Source organism: Ananas comosus, linkage group 8 (genome assembly GCF_001540865.1).
Source record: "Ananas comosus cultivar F153 linkage group 8, ASM154086v1, whole genome shotgun sequence".
Classification (NCBI taxonomy): Eukaryota; Viridiplantae; Streptophyta; class Magnoliopsida; order Poales; family Bromeliaceae; genus Ananas; species Ananas comosus.
Genome location: NC_033628.1, coordinates 1,205,345 through 1,228,001, shown reverse-complemented (window position 1 = coordinate 1,228,001; position 22,657 = coordinate 1,205,345). Strand labels below are relative to the sequence as shown.

Here is a 22,657-nt window from a genome sequence, read left to right as displayed (position 1 = left end):
TGGCTTTGTTGCATCTCTTTCTTTGTGGTAAGCAATGAATTTGTAATTGTTGCCATGCTTTTTTCCTTTGCTATTATTTTCGCCTGTTTTTGACACGGAGAACTGTGACATCTCAGTTGTTACGTGTTGAATGCATGAAAATTAAGTAATCTATTAGCGTCTAAAAGGCAAAATTAAACTTTTGATTCTCAAATTATCAGGGGTGTGACACTTTCTAAGTTGAACTTAGCAGTTGTTGCAATGTAATGGCACAACTTAATTTAGTTGATTTGTTGCGATGCTATTGATGTACAAATACTGTGATATTTTAATAATTATCGTATTATCAATATTAGTATATTACTGAATATTTTAGATTGTGCAATTTAATTAGAATGATTATAAAGTTTTGATAAAAAAATTAAAAAAAAAAGTAAAATCCCAGGATTGAAGTATCACTCTTCCTTTAATTGGTGAACCAAAAGTGTAATTTAGTTTGCTTAAAAGGAAAATTACGTAATTAAAAACAAAAATTGCGCACCGTCGAAAAATTACATGTGAATCGTCACACGTAATATACGTTGATCTGATGGGACCCACTTAAGTGTGACGGCCACGATTTAATTCTTTTCTCAAAAGCGCCGCTTTTATTTAGGTCGGCGCGGAGATTCGAGACGCTGCCGATGCTTCCTCGTCTTCCACCTTTCTTTTTCCCCCTCGATTGATCGTCGAACTCGTCGCAACTGAGACGTTCGAAGATGGTTTGGTGTTTAATCCCCATCGATTCCCTTCGTGGTGCGGTTCCCCCTTGTTTTTTTTCCCCATTTTTGTTCCATTTTGGTCTCTTTTTTTCAGTAATTTGTATCCGATTTTGGGCTCAAATCATGCAAAAGTCGCAGTAATCTACTGTTAGTTGTGTTCTCCGTCGATGCTATACGCGAAGTTTCAACTTTTATGGGTGCAATTTAGGGATTTTGATTTGTACTGCATTTGATTCTATAGCATTGTTGTTGCTTCGTAGGTGCTCAGAGGTACTACATCTTCTCTGCTGGAACCTACAAAGTTGGCCGAAAAGGTGGTTTCCGTCTCGCTTTCTTTCATCTAACTTTTGCATTTAGAATTTGGGTTTAGGGTTTTAAATGATCGTTCTAGAAGTTGCTACGACAAGAGTGTTGATGGTTTGTTTGGCTGTGCTGAAGTGTTTAGTGTTGTTCGATGAAGTACTGCATGACTAGTGCTTTTAGGAGAAGTACTATGTCAAAAATCCTCCCAACAGCGTCTATTTGTAGCAGAAGAATGAAGCAAGAATTGGTGCTTCTACTTTTGGGGCTCAAAATATCATTTTAGCTCGTGAAGCGCTCTATTGGAGGCGAGTGCAGCCGAGAGGAGAAGTATGTCCAAACAAGCATTAAGATGAGAATAAGAAAGACCGATTTCTTATTTTCAAAATTTTTGTTGTTGATTTATTTGTGCTTCTTCATCATCCATGTTTCTCTTGAGCTCCTCGCATAATTATGATCTGAAGGTTTTGGTTGGTTGAGGTGACAAGAGGTGTTCATTCTGCATTCAAGCAACCTTTGTTTATGGGGTTTATCCTGATGAGTTCTCTAGCCCTTAAATATGATGAATGGAGTTGTTAAAACTTTTGAATGCACAGCCAATCAAACTAGCTGTACATCTTTGTACAAGGCGACACAATCTTGTCCACTGCGTATTGCTAGCTTATCTTCTTACATTTGTTTCTTTTTTTACTTTTTGTCTTTTAGATTGTGATGTTATAGTACAAACGGACACATCGATATCACGGGTTCATGCTGAAATTGTTGTTGAGAAAATGGTTTCTCGGGATCCTTCACATACTGTGTCTGCAGATTTTCCATCACATGTTTATATAGTAGACCGCTCAAAGTATGGTACCTCTATAAACAAAGAATCAGGGAATGATGGTTCTCGTATAAACAAAGATCAGCAGGTGGTTCTCAAAGATGGGGACTCTGTAACATTCGGAACCGGCACTGCAACATTCAGGTGATTGATAGATTCGAGTATAATGAAGAACCATACTTCTCTTTTAGTAGCAATGTTGATTACTCTTATCCACAGACGATACATTTTGCTGCTCCTTTTACTTTTACTGTTCACCTTAGCAGTTGCTAGTTTTGAATGCTCTGGTTGCACCATTGTGTTCCATTTTCTATTTGGCGTTATATGTTAATCCAAGTCTTCATGGTCTTCTGGCAGGTTCTCTTTTATTCCTCTCATAACATTTGTTCAGAAGTTCGTTCGAATTGATCCTTCGTTGCAGGCCATTATGTCATCTATTGGTCGGTGGATATTCTTCTGCTGCCAATGCTTGTTGCTTTTTAGTATCTTTTTCTACCTGTTGTGATATAATGATTTGAACTTTTGGGGGTGTTTTTGGAAGTTGGAACAAGTTATCATAGAATAGGGCTTAACATTTGTGATTTCATTCTAAGAGTTTGTCCATTATGAGGTCCTCATAATCTTGACTTTTCAGGAAAATGCATTTCATCTACAAGTTGATTTGTCGCATTCTTAGAGAAATAACTTTGGTTTGATTTGGACTTGCATCATATATATAACAAGCAAGCTTCATACAAATTTAGGTTTGAAATTTAATTTGAGCTGCTCTTGAACAATGATAGGGTTGATCAAATTCATTTAATTTGCGCACATAGTCAATTCCGATTTTAGTTATTTGGCGATATCTCAAGTTTCAATCCTTGTTTTTTTTTTTTTTTTTTTTTTTTTTTTTTTTTTTTGTCTTAGCAAAAGTCATGCATGGTACCAATTAAACAGATAGAGAAAAAATCATCGAGAATATCTTTATCTGTGTGATCTAACTGTATTCTTTAGTTGGGGTAGATTCTCTCCAGCTGTGTAAAAGGTTTTGTTATTTGGAATTTTTGTAGGCATAATCTCCTTTCTGAAAATTTTTCTTTAGAGAACAGAGGTTCCTATTTGGATGAGTTCAGATACGTTATCTTTAGTTCCTTTTCCTGTGTAGCAATAAAGATTATCTTGTGACCTGTGGTGAGCTTGCACTGCCCTTTCACTTGTCATTCGAAATCTGTTCTATCTTTGTTAATTGATCTTTCTTCTTACATATGCAATACTTTTGCTCAGGTGTATACACCACTCGTAAGTGGAGTGATGAGTGTACACATGTTCTAGTTGATGAGTCTTCGCCGTTGACGCCTGAGCTTATTGAAGCAGTCTTAACGAAAAAACAGATTGTTTCTGGTGATTGGTTTAAGGTAATTCCTGATGCTTTTGCAAGTACATCTATTTAGTTGAGAAACTAATGAATATGCTTACTGTGCCTTGCATTTATATTTGATTCTAAATTCTCATAGTTGTTATAAGGAGTTAGAAGAGTGTTACTATATTTTGAAGATTACTCAATTTGAATTGTGATCCATCGTCATCCACCAGCGTTCTCCATCATATGTAGTGTGTGTTTAATAAAAGGCAATTGTGCGATAGAAGCCTTTTTTGACTGATAGAAGCCTTTTTGACTACCGGAACAGCAACTCCAATTTGATTCTAAGTTGTTGATGCCTTTTTCCAGGTGCTTGCTGAGCAAAATATACGGACAGAAATGCCATCTTGTGCTTCGTAAGTTTCATACCTTTTGTCTGAAACTAATTTTTGACGCTTTTTATAAATTTGCAGACCAATTTCATCTTTCCTAATGTGCTCATCTTGATACATCTGTTTGCCACAATTTCATAAGCTGATTTGGCAATCCATTTCCTCAGCTATGTTCCAAACTTGACTCTTGATGGAACAGCGGTAAAGGCAGTGGAGGCGAATCTTCGTGAAAGTTGCCTGGTTGGCTATACATTTATTCTGGGATCGTCACGTAAGGTTATTTTCTTTGTATTCATATCTTTAGATGTAAGAATGTTTTTGTTATAGCTAATTCCATCTTGGTGCAGTATAAATTTGGATGTTATAGCTAATGCCATCTTGGTGCAGTATAAATTTGGAGAGAAGCTCCATTCGCTACTTGAACTAGCAGGAGCAAAGTTCCTCCAAGTTGATGAATATTGTTCAAATAGTCAGGTCAGAGGTTGATCCAACTAGTGTTATTTGATTGTCCTTATAAAAACTAATTTGCCTAAAATTCCACCTAATTTTGCAAAGGTCCCATCCATTATTCTGATCAAACCCATTTTGAACTTGCAGACATCGGCTGGTGGAGAAAATAACCAGATAGTTCTTGTTGTTCCTGCAAAATCAATAACGGAATTTGATCACTCACGTGAGCTATCGTCTTTATCTAAAGTTACTGATTTGAAGTTAATCGCAGCTATATTATCTGGACACTTGGACTCGGCCGTCATTGAGCCACCTGCTTGTAAGTATTTTGAGCGCTGATCCCTAATAAATCCTTTTCAGCGTATCACCAGAAAGATAGTATTTCCAGTAGAATTCGCTGATCGGAAACGCCTTCTATTTTGGAAAGATTGTTTCTGAATATGTAGTCCAGGTGATACACTATTACTTGGAATTCTAATTTAATGTGCATATTCATTATATAACAGGCATTTATTTTTTCATGATTTTCACTTGTACATGATGTGATTATTGTGGTACGAAGTGGAGATAATGCTTCGCTTTTACCACAAACGCACATATCACAGTGTAGAAGGATTGAGTTTTCTATCCTTTTGTTCTTCTTTTTATTTTAAGGTGATTGCAAAACATGCACCTGTATCTTGTATTTTGTTTTATTCTTTAAAATATATCCACTTGCTTTCATGCTGTATTGTAGTTACGTCATTGTATTATGATACAAAATCATGTTACATCTGGCGCACTGAACAGTAACCTTATGCTACAAGCTTACCTTCAACTAGTAATGTGCTTGTCCCGTGTCATTATGTACTTCTTTGTTAGCTAATTTTTTTTGGCAATGCTCACTGGCAACTTTTAATAACTTCATTTCACTTGAGGTGTCATTTATTCAGCAATATGCTTTACTATTCCAGCATTGCTGTTCAAGTAAGTCCTTCAATTTTCTCGCAGTTATCGTCTCATCTTCACATTCCACTGACGAGACTGTAGTAGCGGATTCCGATGTTGAAATCGACACTGCAACTTCCGATCAAGCTGCCGTCGCTGTCAAATCCCAAAATGAAATTAAACCTAAATGTGATGAGAAATGTTCAAAAGAAATTTTGAAAGATGAAGGAGACGCTACAAAATTGGAAGGAGAAAATAATGCAAACCTTTCAGCTGATTCAGATAAGGTTTTAAAGCCCAGGGACGAGGATGCTCGGATTATAGAGAGAAGGGACAAAGGCGATGACTCTATTGCCGACAGACATGAAAATTGTGATATACTATTCAGTCAAGATTTGATTGTTAGAACTATCCAAATGCCAGCTCCTGTTAGATCTACTGAAACAGAAGTCAACTTCAAGCGCTTTAGAAAGGTAAGTAGTTGTAACTTGTAAATTGTTCTTTTCTATATTAGAGAAATTGTATTTTCTTTTTTCAACACCTCATGCTTCAATGGCAACACGATAATGTGCTCTTTAAATGACATTTTATAGAGAGAAACTGTGTCCGGCAACAGCTTTAGAGATCTCATTCCGTTTTCCAAAGATCCATACAAGTAAGCAAATTGTAGTTTTTCCGCTTTCAAATTCATTGAAGCATGAAGATACAAATCACTAAGACCACGTTTTGCAGAGAATCAGACGATGAGAGTAACAAATCGATAGAATACATGAGGGAGGAGAAGAAGCGAAAGCAAATGGAAGCTGTTGCTGAGGATCTGTTCAACAATGAGAAGGTATCATTTTAGTAAATGTATCTCTTTTGGGGGTCAAAAAGGCTCACATATGGCAACTATTTGCTTCTCTTTTTAACCTATTCAAATCTTTGAACTGTTACCTATATGCCAGGCAAGGAAACGCGCAGGTGCCGGTACTTCAATTCATTCCCTCCTTGCTAGTAGGTGACATGGACAGAGAACTGATGTTATATATTGTCACTGATACCGGAAATTCTTAGCAGAGAATCCCACCAAATTGCACACTCTAGCTTCACAGACGAAGATCATAATTATCCAAATCCAGTGGACTGTCACTTGTGAAACCCTTATCGGTGTGAGCTGCGGCCATCTCAATCAGGTAGGAAACCAGACTTATGTTATCAAAAGAGCTACATTTTCGTAGTATATGGATGTACGTATAAATCAAGAGATATATCAGCAAGGCCTTTCCTGTATATTGTGTTGTCTTTTGTCCTAATTTAGTTATTTTATTTTATTTTATTTTTCCTGAAACGTACCTTTCTAGTTTCTGGTATAAAATGGTCATAGACATTTATGCTTAAGAATTTATAACGTTTGTTAACGCGGTCGTTGGTGGTTGCACGTGAAATTCCTCACCAGAATTTATAACGTTTGTTAACCGGGTCGGTGGTGGTTGCACATGAAAGTCCTCACCGGTGGTCGGTAGCGTGTTTAGTTGATTCCTCTCACAAGTGATCAACCCTTAGACGATCATAGAACTCGTTTCTGAATAATTATTTTTAATTTTTTGGAGGGTAGGATTTAATCGGCCAACTTACAGTTTGGGTAACGAGCGTAATAACCTTCAAGCTGCCATTTTTCGGCAGAGAAGAGTATCTCAAGATAATATATATATTTTTTTCCCGAGCATATCACAAAGAATTTCACGTTTATCGAGAAAATTCTCCTGTAACTCATCCAATAGCCTTTTGAGACTGAAAAATCCGAATTGACAATCAACGTTGTCAAATATGATTTAAACTATTCAAACTTTTCAGAAATTAAATTCATAATTTTAGAGTGTTGTTTAACTAGTGAACAAATAGTCTCAAATTCACTTTATATTAGCTTTTAAGAATTATTAATTTGGGTACTACTCAAATACTAAGCAAATAATATCACAAAATAGCAAAAATTTTAAGCGTAAGAAGGTTAAATAGTTTAAATCAAGCTTAAATATGTGAATCAAGTATAATCTTTTGCCCAAAACGATGCACAAGTAAATAGTCTGTGTACTTACTAGGAACATTCTAGCCTTACTCAATGCAGAATATGTAAATGTCATTCATTATGCCAGTAGAGCTGTTCCTGCAGCAAAGCGTGATGCATTGAATGTTGAAAATGCCTCACTTCATGTATACTTCGTTCGCAAGAGAATCAAATTCCTGCTACTCAGCAAAAATGAGGAAACAAACACCGCCAAAGAAATTTGATCAACGGAGCTAAAAGCCGCCGTACAATAATCAAAATTCATAAGCCAAAAGACACTGCATGGAAATTTTTTTTTAAAAAAAATAGGACTGGAGGAAAATGAAGAATTTTAGAACTATCATGAAAATCCAATAAACTAATAATTTTTTGATATTTCAACCTGTCACATAATTCTGCCGCAGCTCGAAACCATCCATTCCTAGTTGCACTGTTTGGGTGATTCGTAAGCTAACTCTCAACAGATTATAACTTAACAAAATAAATTTGCGGAAATCAATCTTTCAAACATGTATAATAGAAACAGAGATAAGTATACGTCGTAGAGTCGTTGAAAGATGCACCGAGAAACTCATCCTACAAAGCAAACAAAAGTTCGGCAGTTAGTCTTGTTAGCAAAACAAAGAGCAAAAACGAATATCAAATAAGTTTTATGCAAAAAATAGAGGCCGAATGGCAAACAAATAGAAAATGCTTGGCTCTCCAAATGATTGCCAGTGATCTGTATTCTTTCTGTGAGACATGATCAAAAATATAACAAACAATCTTTCATGCTGATTATGTTAAAAAAAAAAACATATGTGATGGAAGTAGCATGACGGATGTATTCTCTGTTTGTATTGTTGTCTGTTGGCTTACAAACTTATACTATTTAAGAAAAATAGGGTAAAGAAGAAAGAAACAAGAGAGATTTTCTAAAAAATGTTTGTTTGGATGAGTAGATTACAAATAATCCATCATCTGTAGGCACACTCATCAGATAGAAATTGAGTTAAAAAAAAAAAAAAAACCTGTTGTCCATACAATGTATTAAGGATCAAATCCTATCATATTTGGCGACCCTAGTAACAACCTAGAAGCACAGATTAATTGGTCCAACACGACCAATCAGACAGAACAAGAAAAGTTTAATGAAAGGTTTTGTAAAGACTAACAATTCTTCCAGGTAGCAGCTGTTACTACGAAGACCAAGTTAACTTGTAGAGCTAGATAGTGACCTACATATTCTTCTGAAATATTTGGCACAGAGCAACACATCATGCCTGATTCATTAAAGAGTTTCGTCTACTCCAGGGATCTTAAACACATAATTTAAGAAATAAAGATACAGAGGATCAAAGAGGCAAGAAAAGAAAAGGCATTGCAAGAAAGATCCAAGACTAGCACAGGCAATCTAGCAAGATTGAATATAGAACTAAGACATGAATAAGGAAAAAGAAAAGAACTCCAGTTAAAAAAACATACAAGGCCACTACAATTGATCTATATGTAAGGCCACTACAATTGATATCTTTCTTCGTTGTAGACAGAAAGCTCAATAGCGGCAGGACTTTAGCATATACAGACAGAGACTACTATAATCAAAAACCAATAATACTGAAAGCAGAAGTAGCAGAAAATAGAGTTCTTCTATCTTTCCCTATTGATTTAGATTAATTTCGATAAGACACTCTAGATGAATGAACGAGCAATTGCAAGGTATGAATAACTATGTTGGATCACCCATAACAATTCTTGTTTGCTGCACAAACCAGCCTATTTATGATTGTCTCACCCTGATGGATTGGGGCATTCTAATAAGTGTTGTATGTCACCGTATTGTCTCAACAACCCTCTATCTCATTCTGGAAAGAAGTAGGTCCCTAACTTGGAGGGAGGCTCTTCATTCCTCGTCATACTCTTCATACTATAACCACCATCCACCTTCAGTACATCTTCAATCCACTATTTTTTTCTCTACAGCCATATTAAGAACTAATAGCCTGTCCAATAACTGCTAACGATCACAAAATGAACGCAGAGTCGTCTATCATAAAGGTGCTATTGTATTTAGCAATTGATCTCATTGTACTTTTCATTAATAAAACACATGATTTATATACTGTCTATTTTTATGCTAAGTATTGCTAATTTAGCGAGTCATAATTTTTCTGAATAAATGGTTTACCGTATATAAAAGTGTATGTTACATCTTTATAAGAAAAGGAAGTTACATAAACCCTCTTCATGGTTCATCACATCCATTTCCGATCAAAATTATCACTTCGCTTCTGGACATCAAAATTATCACTCCCAGACTAATAGGACTCTTAGCCCTCTAAAATCTAATAGATAGTTATTTGCTAGCATCTGGCATGTACAAAAATTAACAAGACAAGAAGATAAGACTTGGGAATCAATTAAGAAATCACACACGTCGGCTTGCCGTTCCTAATAGTTCTAATCAAGAAAAAAGGGGCAGACTCTAAATAGCATTTCTCTGCCACAACAATCTTTAGTAAGCCCCATCTAAAAATTAATATGTGTGGTTAATACGTTGGTGGTGATGGGGTGGGGTGGCGTGGGGGGCGGGCTTGTTTGTGGGGTGTAATGAGGAATGTTGTATCTACCCTTTAACTGTAAAAGGAGTTCACTACAGATGTATACCAATATCAAAATGCAAAAGAAAAGAGAAAAAGAACTTGACGCAAAGAGAAAGCAATGGATTACAGGTTACAAATACAGATGTGGTTGAGAAATGTAACAAGTATGTAAAATATCAAGATTTCAACTTAGTAATGCAGATGAAAAGCCTTCGGAAATATGATGCAAGAGCATGTTTTTGAAGATTTCACAAAATCAAGATGTACCCCAAAACCAAAAGAAAACTCTTCAGTAGCTCGATCCAATCTTACCTTAGCAACACAAACTACAATGAGGGTGCAATAAAGATTTTCAGTTGCAGAGGAATTTGAATGTCTGGAGAGCTAGACAGGCACGGAATCTAGGTTTTCATGTGTCATATTTTCCTAGTAGAGGATTAAACCTTAACCAATATCTGTCTGTCGCAGGATAGATGTCAAAATTGAATCCCTTGGAACTTACATCTTGCAGTTTTATTAGTTACAACTAAATGCAACTAATCACACGCATTACGAAATCTAAATAAAAATCTTCATCCATACTCTTGAAATCAACACTACTCTCATGTAGGATAGTGCACCACCCTCTTGAGAGCTTATTGACCTAAGTTCCAAATTGTTGTAACTATCTACATGTCGGTGTTTGCGGACAATTTCAGATTATAAATCACCACACAGCACGCCATTGACGAAGAAGATAAGAAGTAATTGATATTTAAATTGCGGACTAACTTAGGAAAAAAATAAAAACGAAGAATGGAGAAATGATCTTCGAAGACCACTACCTCAATCCATCCTCAGGTCAAGTCCTCCCCTCATGCTCATCACTTTGACCACCAGAATTCCCAGCATCTCTATCCTCAAACTGCGATCCAAAACTGTTGAATGGCCAAGGCAATGAGATATTGAACCTCCTCCCCGAGGGACTCGTCACAGCCCCAGAAGAATCTCCCTCTCCATCACTGGCAGGGTCACGGTCATCGCCAGAACGATGACCACCACCTCTTGAAGAAACCCTAGATGAACTCCCTGCTCCTCCTCCGGCGGGCGCCTTTTTCCGGTTCTCATACTCCTGATCGTCCGTCGGGAGCTCGTAGCGGCACACGGGACAAGAATTATGGAGCTCCAGCCATGGAATTATGCAATCCTTGTGGTAGATGTGTTTGCAGGGCATCTCCTTCGCCTCCTCCCCGACCTCGAAGGCGTCCTTGCACACGGCGCACTGCGCATCGTCGGTCGCCATGACCTCCTCCGAGATCTTCACATCGGGGAGGGAATCGACCGCGGATTTGGCCGCGGGAGGAGTACCGTAGCGGTTCGGATCGTTCTCCGCCAACTGCTCGATCAGCTGCTCGAGCCCCGGGCCGATGAAGTAGTCGCCGAAGTTGCCGCCGAGGCGGAGCCCTCCGCCGCCGCCGCCACCGTCGCCGCCGTCGAGGACGACCTGGATGTTGGCGCCGCCGTCCATTAGGGTTTGGAGGTAGTTCTGCAGGAAGTGGACGGGGTCGAAGGGTTCGGGATCGGGGGAGGGAGCGGCGGAGCGATCGGGGGTGGCGGGGTCGCCGGAGAATCCCCCGCCGCCTCCGCCGCCACCGCCGCCGCCGCCGGGGCCGCGGAGGTCGAGGAGGGCGGAGAGGAGGAAGGGGAGAGGGGATTGGTAGGGGCCAAAGGAGTCGTCGGAGAAGAGGCTGGGGATGGGATCGGGGCTAGGGTTTGGGACGTTGAGCTCCTCGATGAAGCCACCGCCGCAGTGGGGGCACGAGAGGTCGAACCCCTCGGCGGCGGAGGAGGACGACGACGAGGGGCCGATGAGGACGGTGCGGTTGCATTGGTGGCAAAAGAAGCGCTTCCGCGCGGCGGCGGAGGCGTCGCCGCCGCCGTAAGGGGCGGCGAAGGACATCGATTCCACGGCGAGGGGGCGAGGAGAGAGAGAGAGAGAGAGCGAGGAGAGAGAGAGAAACGAAGCGAATGAGGAGAAGGGAAAAAAAAATAAATAAATTATATAAACAAATAAATAACGGAAAAAAAAAGACCTGGAAATACGGGTAAAAGTCGTACCTGTTTAGATGTTGTACGAGCCACTAATAATGTGGCACGTAGGTGACAAACTATAGTGGATATATCTATACTGCTATACTATCTATGTATAAAAAATATATATTTTAAATTTCGCTAAATAACGTAACGAAATAAATTTTTAATTTCTCTTTTTTCCTCCAAAAATTAATATTTTATTTTTATTAAATATTTTTATCATTCAATATTTTATTATTATATTAATATTTTTAAGTATTAAATATTTTATATTAATATTTTTTCTTATGCATAACAAAACAAACTTTTAGTTCTTCTTTTTTCTCCAACTATTAATATTTTACTTGTTTATTAAATATTTTTATCATTCAATATTTTTTAAGATAAATATTTATATATTATCTCTATTCTATCTACTAATATTTTATTATTATATTAGTTTTTTAATTTTAATTCTTTTAGTTTAAAATATATTTAAATTTTGGATTTATCAGAATTAAGAAGTATAGAAAAATATTCAACATATATCTATATATCTACACTATATATAAATTTATCGACAACAATTATTTAAATTTGAGTTAGAATATGACAGATATTTTTCTAATAGTATATAATAAATGAATTTACTTTTTAAAATTTAAATTTTATATTATAAATTTTTGAATAAATATGATGTATAAATTTATATTAATTTGAGATAGTTATTAAAATATTTGTTACGTAGTTATGAGACGGTAAATACAAATTCTAGTAAAGAGAGTAATTTTTGAAATCTTAAAAATTATTCAAACAGCATTTCTCTCTAAAAATATAAAGAAAGAAAATATCATATCTGTATTATTAATTTTACTTTCTGGTATATAATATGATATTTCGTACCGTTATTTGAATTAATTACACTAACCCTTTATTTTTTAAGAGAGAAAATTTATAATTTTATATCCTTATCTCTTTCTCACTTGAATAGATATAACAACAATAACGATTGAACACAAATTTTGAATTATACAGATATATGAACACCAAGCAAATCTGGGATTTTTTGAACACCCACTATAACAGAATTAGATTATAGAAACATATGTTTGGAACATTTTTGAGTAAGTATCCATTTATGCTAAAATTTAAAAAAACATCTACTTATGCCTAAATATAAAGTCCAATCCAACTAAAAATAAAAGATTAGTCTACTCAACCCACTACACCTAGTCCATTTGACCCGATTACAAACAAAAAAGAAGAAAAAAAAAATCAATTACCATCTTTTCTTCTCTCTTCACTCAATCCACTGAAATTCTAGACGAAGAACCTTTCCTGTCGTCCTCCTCCGCCACCGCAGCCAACGAGATAGAGTTTCGACGGATGCTAAATGCTTAAATAAGTGTTGGTAAATTAGCAGCACTCTTTTAGGTTATAGCGACACTCCTTAACTGTCACTATATATCTAGCGACCCCACATATAGCAACACTTTTTAAAAGTGTCGGTAATTTTAGCTAGCAGCACTTTTTTGACATATACCTATATTTAAAAATGTCGCTATAGACCGTTTTTGTTGCAGTGTACCAATCAAACTTGGACAGAATCGAATTAATTTGTTATTCACTTGTTAAAACTTTAACATTGTCTTCAAATCAATCCAAATTAAACAACTATCAATAGCTAAAGAAGATCAGCAAAAACTTTAAAAAAAAAAGGAAAAATTTTTCTAAAAACTGGCCTAATATATAGTTCTACAGAGCTAATCTACAATCGAAGCCTAGAGAGCTATACTCTGATTTTACTGACATTTTGCCAATTTTGTAAGCTCGATACTCGGATACGTGTATCCGCCGCCGAATAATTGCTTCTCCATAATCCTGTACGCCTCTTGTGTCAGGTGAATTCCGTCCCAGCTCACGAAACTCGACGGATTTCGATCCACCGAAGTTCCAGGAGCCCCGCACATCGCAGCGGCGTCGAAGTTGTACCCCCCACCGCCTCCGCAGCACGCTTGGTGCAAGAACTTCTTGTTGAATCCTTCAAAACAATCAGTGATTAATGCGTTAAACATGAAAAGATCAAACTTACATGTATGTTGAGATCATTTCAAAACTGCATGTTTTCTCCGCACGATGTTTTACGTGTGAAACTCATTTATCAGAAACTGAGTTCACCGATACATAATACTGAATATATACTATACCTAGTTTGTCTGCGTTGTTCAGGATATATAAGAAGGCGCGGAAGTAGTCGGCGTAAGCAATGACGGCATTCGGGTACAGCAACCGGAGCACTTCGATGGCTTTTTGGAGCTTCACGTTGTGCAACATGGCGAAGGTGTTTAAGTCGATCAAACAGTCGTTTTCGTCGTACGCCGAAGGATTCACGGAGTTTACGAGCGTCAGGTACGCGGGGATGCATCCGATAGGAAAGTTTCCGGGGATCACGAGTCGAACTGCTCCCATGTCAAGAAGTTCCTGCAGATCCCCGAGATGCAAATATGTTTCAATTTCGATAACACGCAAAATAAATATATTTCGAATCATATAAAATTTAGATTTGATTTGTAAGTATGACCCAAAAAAGTTTACTTGGGTTTACAACGAAAAAGTGATACTACAGCTGCAAATTTAGATTTTAGGGACAATTGCTTAAAAATAAGCTTTTAAGATTCTAAATTCTTTCAAATATATCTCTACTAAAGTTAAATTTTGTTAGGAGCAATCGTTAATTACCTTTATAAAGTTACTATTTTACTCTCTCAAATATAATCTTTTAGCATTGCCGATTTTTCTTATTTGCCCTTAAGTTAGAGGGTCACTATTTTTTTAACTATGGTAGAAATTTAATTTAGATTTAATTCGAGAGGACATAACCGACACTAATAGTAGGGATGTTTTTAAATAATGGAGAAATTTACAAGAGATATATTTGAAATAAAAAAAAGGGTAAATAAGATATTTCAGAGGTTTTGAATATATAGGCAATTATCCCTAGGTTTTAATATTCATTATTTTTTTGTTTGATTTCCATGAGAATAAAAGGATGAGTAACTACTCTACAAACTTATTATATGAGAAATATATATTATGTGAATATACATATATATGAATGAAATTAATTAATTACCTTTGCAGCAGTAATTATGCTCCCAACAACATAAGGGACAATGGTGGCCACCTCTTGAATTGGTTTCTTTCCGAAGAATGCGTAGTTGTAATCGTTACCTCCAATCTCACCAACCATAAAGAGTGCATGCCTCATCCTCTCCCCACAATCTACAGCAAAAATACCAAAATGAAATACATTAATTAGATTTTTATATGCGGTTTATCAATAAAACTAAATAAGAGCTAAAGAATAAATCAAGAATAAGTCGAGGGATAAATTTAATTAATTAACTAACTAACCTTCTTCTGAAGAGCATATAGTCTTAAGATGGCTCTTGAACCATCCTAGCTGAACATGAAGTGAACTGTTAGTGAAGGGTATCATCATGCCTTTCTCTGCAAAGAAGGAGGCGTCGAGCGCGGTGGCTCCGGCAACGGCGAAGTTGACTCCGTATGTGAAATTGGCATCTTTTTCCAAGTAGGGGTTGAGATAAGGAAGGCCCAGGTCCTTAGCTGTAGCAAGGAGGGTGAAAAAAAAGAAAAAAGAAAAAGAGAGAGAGAGTTATGTAATTAACCTAGGGTAATTAACGAAACAACTTAAGGAACAATTATTGTTTTCCATAGAGAAACATATAAACAACCATTAGTTAAAAATCCAAATTTTGTACATTAATTTGTCATCTGTTAATTTTGGCAATATTTTTAACAAATTATGAAACTATTTGTAGATAATCATCTAGCTAAACTTTTAAAAATTTTATATGTATATTTATCATCCAAACTTTCAAAACTTTTCAATTATATAATCACCTAGTTTTGTATTCAAGCAATTTAAATTAACTAATGGGAAAAAAATCTAATTAACTTTTATTTTTTCCCTTTTTTGACCAGTACGTAGTATTATAACTACGAAGCAACTTTAAAACGCATGCATGAATAAATTACATATTTGAAAAAATTACATATTTTTCTCCCTTTTATTTTTTGTTCTACCAATACAATAATTAAGAAGAACCTCATAATCCATGCGTGCATGCAACTGTACGTGGCTACGTACGTAACTAAACAATATCTAAGAAACAATAATTAGATTAATTAAATTAAAGCAAAAGATCAAATTAAACAAAGAAGAAGAGAATTCTAATAGGTAGGAGTAGTAGTAATAATAATAATAGCTAAAAATAAATCTCATCACTTACCGATGAAATCGATCATGAGAAGGCCATTGGAGCAGCGACCGGTGGGGTAACCGAAGGTGGTCTCGCCGTAGGGGAGCCGCGCGATCGACGAGAAGCTAGTGTTGTCGACTCCCTCGCGAAGGAGGTTCCCTGTGTCGGCGATGGAGTCTCCGAAGCTGTACACCGCCTTTATACCGCAGTCGTTGTCTCCCGAAGAAGAAGAAGAAGAAGAAGAAGAAGAAACTGCGACGGCTCGCGAGGAGATGAGGAGGACGATGAAGAGGAGAAGAGAGATGCATTTAGGGAGAGCCATGAGAGCAATAAGCAAAGCGTAGAGAATAGAGAACGAGAGAGAAGGGATATAAGAGTTGAGGGGTATTGTGTGTGTATTTATAGGTTTTGATGCTTAATTTATGAGTAGGATTTATTTGAACTTTAAACACGTAATCCGAGTCTTAAAATTGGATTTTTAAGATATATATGCTTTCGTCTTTAAATATTTTAGATAGGAGATAATATTTAACGATCAGATATATGCTTATGCTTTGGCTTTTAAATATTTTAGATTGTATTTAACGATCTGATCATTTGCTAGCTGTAATTGAGTTAAATTCGAGAGTTTGGAGATAAATGGATATAATATGGATAATTAATTAAAATGAAGTGCTTTGCCTATATATTTAACGATCTGATTTGCAATAATTGATTTAAATTCGAGAGTTTGGAGATATATAAAAGGCAACAATATGGATCTTGATTAAAAAAAATTTTATTTTTTTGGGCCAAAATCGAAATATATTATTACAAGAGGATGAAATTGAAAACTTGCCCCCATGCAGGATCGAACTACAGACCTTCAGTTTACAAGACTGACGCTCTACCACTGAGCTATAGGGGCGTTACTTAAAAGTTTTACTCAAATAAAATTTTTTTATAATCCATTATATTCTTGGATTATTATATTTTGTACATTTACATGTTCTTCTTTTGAAAGAAATAGCAAAAAGTGGTATCGCCTACACTGATGTGGTGAAAAAAAGTTAAAATATTGTCTACCAAATTAAAATATTATTCAGCTTATCGCGGGACGTAAAAATTTTTACTGATACATAATCGTGACTCTTAATAAAGTTCACGCTCCATACTCTTTATTTTTGCATTGGCGTATCGCATTACACCCAAAAAGCCGTAACAGGACATTAATAATTAAGGTCCTTTCGTAGATTTTTTTTATTTTATTTTTCTCCATTATCACTCATCTTCTTCTTCTTTTCTTTAACTTTTTATTTTTTTTTACACTCTATATTATTTTATTTTAAACTTTGAGCCATAGGTAAAGTGCATTAAAAATCAGTGGGCTTGGGCCTCGATCACGAAGAATGGGCCTACCCTGGGCCCACTTCACTTGCCACATGATTCATTTTGTTTATATAAACTCTATTAATGCATATGATCAAGTGATATTGGACTCAATGAACTAAGAACAAAACCAATGTAATGTGCATTGTGAAATTCCTTTAGGCTACATAATTTTGTGCTTCTAATTTGTAATTTCCAATCATCACAAAACCAGCCTCAATTAAATAAAAAGTTATGTCATATCGCAATTATTTGTTTCAAATTTGAGCATACCGTAGCGTTTGGTTGGGGAACAAGGGGGGGAATAAGCCCTTGTTCCCCCTTTTATTCCCAAACGCTATGTTTGGCTCCCGGGAACAGTAGTTTCCGGAAATCTGGAACTAGCTGGAATAAGGCTGGAACTGCTGTTCCACCCGTTTCCTGGAACAAGCTTGTTCCTTGATGAGAACAAGATTAATTAAAATCTAAATTTAATTTTAATGACAGTAAATTATTAATTAATCTAATTAATATATTTAAATTATTATTTATTATTTTAATAATTAAATAATTAAATAATTTATTATTTATAATTAATTATTAATAATTAGATAATAATTATTATTAATTTATTATTTATAATTAATTATTAATAATTAATAATATTTATTAATTTTTTATTAATAATTATTAATAATTATTATTCTTAATGATAATCGATATTATTATTAATATATTATTTATAATTAATAATTAATAATTAATATTATTATTTATTAATAATTAATTAATAATTATTATTCTTAATAATTAGATAATCGATGTTATTATTAATTTATTATTTATAATTAATTATTAATAATTATTATTATTATTTATTAATAAATATTAATATTAATTATTATTAATAATTAGATAATCAATATTATTAATAATTTATTATTTATAATTAATTAATAAGAATAATTAATAATTATTATTATTTATTAATAATTAATAATAATAATAATTATTATTAATTAGATAATCGTTATTAATAATTTATTATTTATAATTAATTATTAATATTAATTATTATTTATAATTAATTATTAATAATTAATTTTTTATTTATTTTTAAGTAATATTTTTATGTTAATTAATTACATAATATAATTTTAATTTCAAATTATAACGTTTATTCCTCTTGTTCCAATCTAATCATCCAAGCACTATTTACCTTATTCCTAGGAACAACCCAATTTTCATCCAAACGCAAAATTGGTCTAGTTCCTGCTTATATCTGAACTTGTACCTATCTCTAGAACTAGCAGTTCTTACTTATACCCGAACCAAACGCAGCCAAAGTGTATTGTCAGTTAGTGTACTATTCTAATATTGTAAGTTGATCTCTGTACTTTTTCTCACACAGTTCAACTTGTGAACTTTGACATACTTTTAGCAGCGTTTGGTTAGGGGATAGGAATAGGAATAGGGATAGATCCTTATCCCCTCTTTATATCCAAACGTTAATTTTTTATCCGAGAATTGTAGTTCTCGGTTATTTCCAACAACACCTTCATTTTCTATATAAAACTACCTAATATTATTCTTATTTCCGGGAACAACCTAATTTGTATCCAAACGCTATTTTTCTTATCCCCATACTTATACCTATCCCTGAAATAGCTAGTTCTTGTTTATACCCGAACCAAACGGTAAATACATTTCATTTTTGCAATTACGATATTTGATTTTACTGTAAAATAGTTGTTTGATTTGTTCGGAAACAAAATCTGTGATACGGACCGTCCTTAAAGCAAGTGGCAAAAGACTCGATAGTTGGTACCCGAGGTCCCAAGTTCGAATCCTAGTTGATTCACATTTTCAGCTAAATTTATTTTTAAAATGAAATAAACGAAACGGGTAACGTGTTACCTATATCTTAAAAAAAAAAAAAAAAAAATCTAGGTCCAATGCGATGTGTAATGCTCTAAACCACCCTAACCCCTAGAAGTGACTAATTAATAAAGATACATAAAAGTTTTTGTTAGGCCCCAGTAATTTTCCATAATTCCAACTTTTCTAGTTTTTTTTTTCTTTTTAATATTCTCATCAACCACTAAATTTGTACTACTAGTGGTTGCCACCATCACACCCGGCCGTCCTACACAATAGACCCAAGTGATAATGGATTACTGCCAATATATGCTCTGCCTTTTACTGTGGCCACGTAGAGAACAAACAAAATAAAGCATAGCTATGTGAACATTAAGACATAAAAAAATAAAAATAATTATCTATATATAAATCTCTCTCAAAATTTTAAAAATATTTAATTTATTTTTATTTTTTTATTTCTAATATATCTCTTATATGTTCATCTGTTATTCAAAAATACTCCCGTAGTTACTATCCGTTAACTTATTTCGGGTTAAACTTGAGTTAAATTCCTATCAGAGTTTAAAAAAAATAAAATATCTCTTTGGCCCTTAACTTAAGCACAAATAAGAAAAATTGGTAATAATAGAGAGGTATAGTTGAAAAGACCAAAAATCAAAATATTTCTTTTACTCCTAATTTAAGGGCAAATAAAAAAGGTGGTAATTATAGAAGGGTATATTTGAAAGGAAAAAATAGTAATTTTACAGAGATAATGGCTTTTGCTAGAATTTAACTCTATAGATATAATTTGAAATTACTTAGAGCGTAAAAAATGTATTTTTAATATTAGCATTCTAAGATGGGTAAATTAGATAATCGAAAATTTTTCAAGAATATATAAACAATTGCCCCTAAAAAATAAATAGGTAACAATGTAGAGAGCTTATCTAAACTATAAATTAGTTTAAATCGACCATTTAATTTTTTTTTTTAAATTTTTTTTACTATCTAATCTTTTAATTTGTTCGATTTCAGTTAATCAATAATACTTCAATTTTAAAATTTAAGTTAATTATTTACTTTAATAAATTTATAATTGTGAGAATTATATGTGATATATAACTTAATCTGTAAAGATAAATAAAGTATTTAAATTTTAAGGTCAAAATATCGTTAGTTGACTCAAATCAAATAAATTGAAAAGTTGGACGGTAAAATTCGGCTAACACAAAAAAGATTATAGTTCAGTTAAGTTTCCACACGTTTTTACCAAATAAATATAATATTTTCATCCAAAAATTAAATTAAAAACTCAAAGTAGAAACCTGGAGGGTTGTAAGATTTATATAATTGCGCGCGCTCTGCTTTTAAATGTAGAAGTAACATTGCTCCACAAACGAGAAAAAAATATAAAATTTTAAAAATTTTAGAAAAAATTATTTTCCTTAAAAACCAAATAAATAGAAAATAAATTTTCACACGTAAACTATTTTTTGGAACTTTATTAAAAAACTAAACACCATAAGTGGTTGTTTAGTTGCACATAGTTATAATTGTGCTATAGTTAGTCATTTTGTTTTATTCATTTGAATTTAACGCTGCAGTTAGAATTATACGAAAAGGCTCAAATGTATCCGTTGAAACTGCACCCAAATTAACGGATAAAACTTGGGTGAGGAGCTCTCCCAACGACGCCTCGTTGGAGAGCCCCCGACCTATTGGCAGGTGTTAATTTTCCCTCTATCCGATGGCTCGCTGAATATTTTTTAATACTAAAATCTAAAAAAAAATTTTAAACCTTAAAAAAAGGATTATAACTCTTCACTAAAAATAAAAGTGATACGTAACGACGGATTAAGCCTCCCAACGAGGCCTAATTAGTACCAATTCTAACTACAACAACAGTTTGAGAGAGCAATAATAAACAAAGATAGCATAATCTCCCCCAAAATGTTCTAAATAGAAAATAAATTTTTATTTCTATATAGGGGTAACTTTATTATCCTGTATATAAAGTAATAAAATTTTGTAAAATGAACTTATATGGCAACTGCACAAAATCAAATAAAGTATTCATAATTATTGCATTTTTACTATATTTAACTAAATAATATATATATATATATTATATATATAATATATAATATATATATATATATATATATATATATATATATATTATTAGACTGGAATACTATTATAGTAAAACGCTCTTTTTGCTATCAAGTTTTAAATCCTTGGATGAAAAATTGTAAGGTCAGAATGATATTAGTCAGTTAGATGTAGTGGTCCCTTAGGATTGAGTGGTCCCACTGAGTTATAGTATTATCCAATGGTTAGAAATAATAATTAAAAAGAGTTGATCCAAAGCTAAAAACTGGTAGCAATAATTAAATTTTGCTACTAATAGTAGCCGCAGTCCCAACTATATATATATAATATATATATATATATATATATATATAATATATATAAAATATATAACTAATTATATTGTAGTTATAATTTCTTTTAACCAAACGGTCAATGAGTGAAACTTCATTGCATGTTCAAATGCAGTAACAAGTTACAAGTGGCGATAATATGAACAAGCTTGGGTAATCATCCACATCAAATGGAAAGAAATTGATACCCAATGCACCCTATTCTCATTTTACAATATCCAAATTGACTCTCTAAATTACAAAATGACCCCTCTACTTCAATTAAAATTCGATCCCCTCCCTCTTTCTCCATATATATCCATCTTAGTATCTAAACACTCGCTATATATAGAACTCCCATAATCCCTCCTCACTCCCTCAGCAAACATCTAAGTCGCCAGCTCTCCCGTGCCGGCCGGCGATGAACGCCCCCGCCGACGTCCCGTCGTCGCGCCTGAAGAATTATCATGGCGGTGGCGACCAAAAAGACCGCAGCCTCTTCGCCGCCTGGCTTGCAGCAATCCTCCTCGTCGTCTCGATCGCCGCCGCCGCCGCCTTCCTCGCCCTGCCCCTGCGCTCCCTCGTCCGCTCCTCCTCCTCCGCCTCTGCCTCTTCCTCTCGCGTGCTTTGGCTCTTCGTCGTCGTCATCGCCGCCGCCATGATCTGGATCCTACACCGCGCCGCCGCGCCGCCGCACTGCGACGGCGTCCACTTTGCCTCCGGCTGGACGGCGCAGCTCTGGCAGGACGACGAAATTCCCCCGCCGACGATGTCGGAGTACTACTACTATGATAACGACATAAACGCGACTGGTGAAAGCGCTTTCGAAGCGGAAGTGACGAGAAAGAGTACTAGAGTCGTAGAACCACCGAAGGAGGAGGAGGGGGAGGACGACGAGTCGATGGAGGCGACGTGGGAGGCGATTGTGCGACGGCGCGAGGCGAGGAAGAGTGAAGAGAGAGTGGAGAATAGCACTAAGGGTGATGCGATCGATCTACCGAGAAGGGTTGTGTACAAGGAGGGGGGTGTGAAGGAGAAGAAGAAGGTGGCGGCAGCGGCAGCGGCAGCGGCGGAGGGGTGGAGGAAGAG

The 22,657-nt window shown here is 35.0% G+C and overlaps 3 protein-coding genes and 1 non-coding gene across 4 annotated transcripts; 1 reads left to right on the top strand and 3 right to left on the bottom strand.

Moving 5' to 3' along the window:
- Window positions 580-6,351, top strand: LOC109713942 (nijmegen breakage syndrome 1 protein). The gene is made up of 13 exons (XM_020238254.1): window positions 580-774; window positions 1,001-1,054; window positions 1,746-2,007; window positions 2,221-2,303; window positions 3,127-3,257; window positions 3,572-3,618; window positions 3,762-3,870; window positions 3,982-4,068; window positions 4,192-4,363; window positions 5,035-5,444; window positions 5,565-5,626; window positions 5,704-5,806; window positions 5,919-6,351. Exons 1-13 carry the CDS (start codon window positions 738-740, stop codon window positions 5,973-5,975), a joined length of 1,614 nt encoding a protein of 537 aa, XP_020093843.1. The 5' UTR covers window positions 580-737; the 3' UTR covers window positions 5,976-6,351.
- Window positions 7,357-11,630, bottom strand: LOC109714438 (E3 ubiquitin-protein ligase RING1-like). The gene is made up of 2 exons (XM_020239069.1): window positions 10,425-11,630; window positions 7,357-7,594 (listed from the first exon to the last, which is right to left on the bottom strand). The coding sequence occupies exon 1, from the start codon at window positions 11,537-11,539 to the stop codon at window positions 10,442-10,444; it is 1,098 nt and encodes a 365-aa protein (XP_020094658.1). The 5' UTR covers window positions 11,540-11,630; the 3' UTR covers window positions 7,357-7,594; window positions 10,425-10,441.
- LOC109714058 (GDSL esterase/lipase At5g03980-like) lies at window positions 13,245-16,257 on the bottom strand. Its single transcript, XM_020238462.1, has 5 exons — window positions 15,966-16,257; window positions 15,067-15,279; window positions 14,786-14,934; window positions 13,860-14,133; window positions 13,245-13,753 (listed from the first exon to the last, which is right to left on the bottom strand). Exons 1-5 carry the CDS (start codon window positions 16,255-16,257, stop codon window positions 13,455-13,457), a joined length of 1,227 nt encoding a protein of 408 aa, XP_020094051.1. The 3' UTR covers window positions 13,245-13,454.
- TRNAT-UGU lies at window positions 16,771-16,842 on the bottom strand. Its single transcript has one exon. It is a non-coding gene; the product is annotated as a tRNA-Thr (tRNA).

Bases quoted from the DNA above. Each gene is read 5' to 3' on its own strand.
- LOC109713942 (XM_020238254.1), top strand. From the start codon at position 738: ATGGTTTGGTGTTTAATCCCCATCGATTCCCTTCGTG. The intron at 3,871-3,981 runs GTTATTTTCTTT...ATCTTGGTGCAG, and splicing joins TTCTGGGATCGTCACGTAAG to TATAAATTTGGAGAGAAGCT. The intron at 5,807-5,918 runs GTATCATTTTAG...CCTATATGCCAG, and splicing joins ATCTGTTCAACAATGAGAAG to GCAAGGAAACGCGCAGGTGC.
- LOC109714438 (XM_020239069.1), bottom strand. From the start codon at position 11,539: ATGTCCTTCGCCGCCCCTTACGGCGGCGGCGACGCCTCCGCCGCCGCG.
- LOC109714058 (XM_020238462.1), bottom strand. From the start codon at position 16,257: ATGGCTCTCCCTAAATGCATCTCTCTTCTCCTCTTCATCGTCCTCCTC. The intron at 15,280-15,965 runs GTAAGTGATGAG...TCCTTGCTACAG, and splicing joins TCTCATGATCGATTTCATCG to CTAAGGACCTGGGCCTTCCT. The intron at 14,935-15,066 runs GTTAGTTAGTTA...TTTTTGCTGTAG, and splicing joins TATATGCTCTTCAGAAGAAG to ATTGTGGGGAGAGGATGAGG.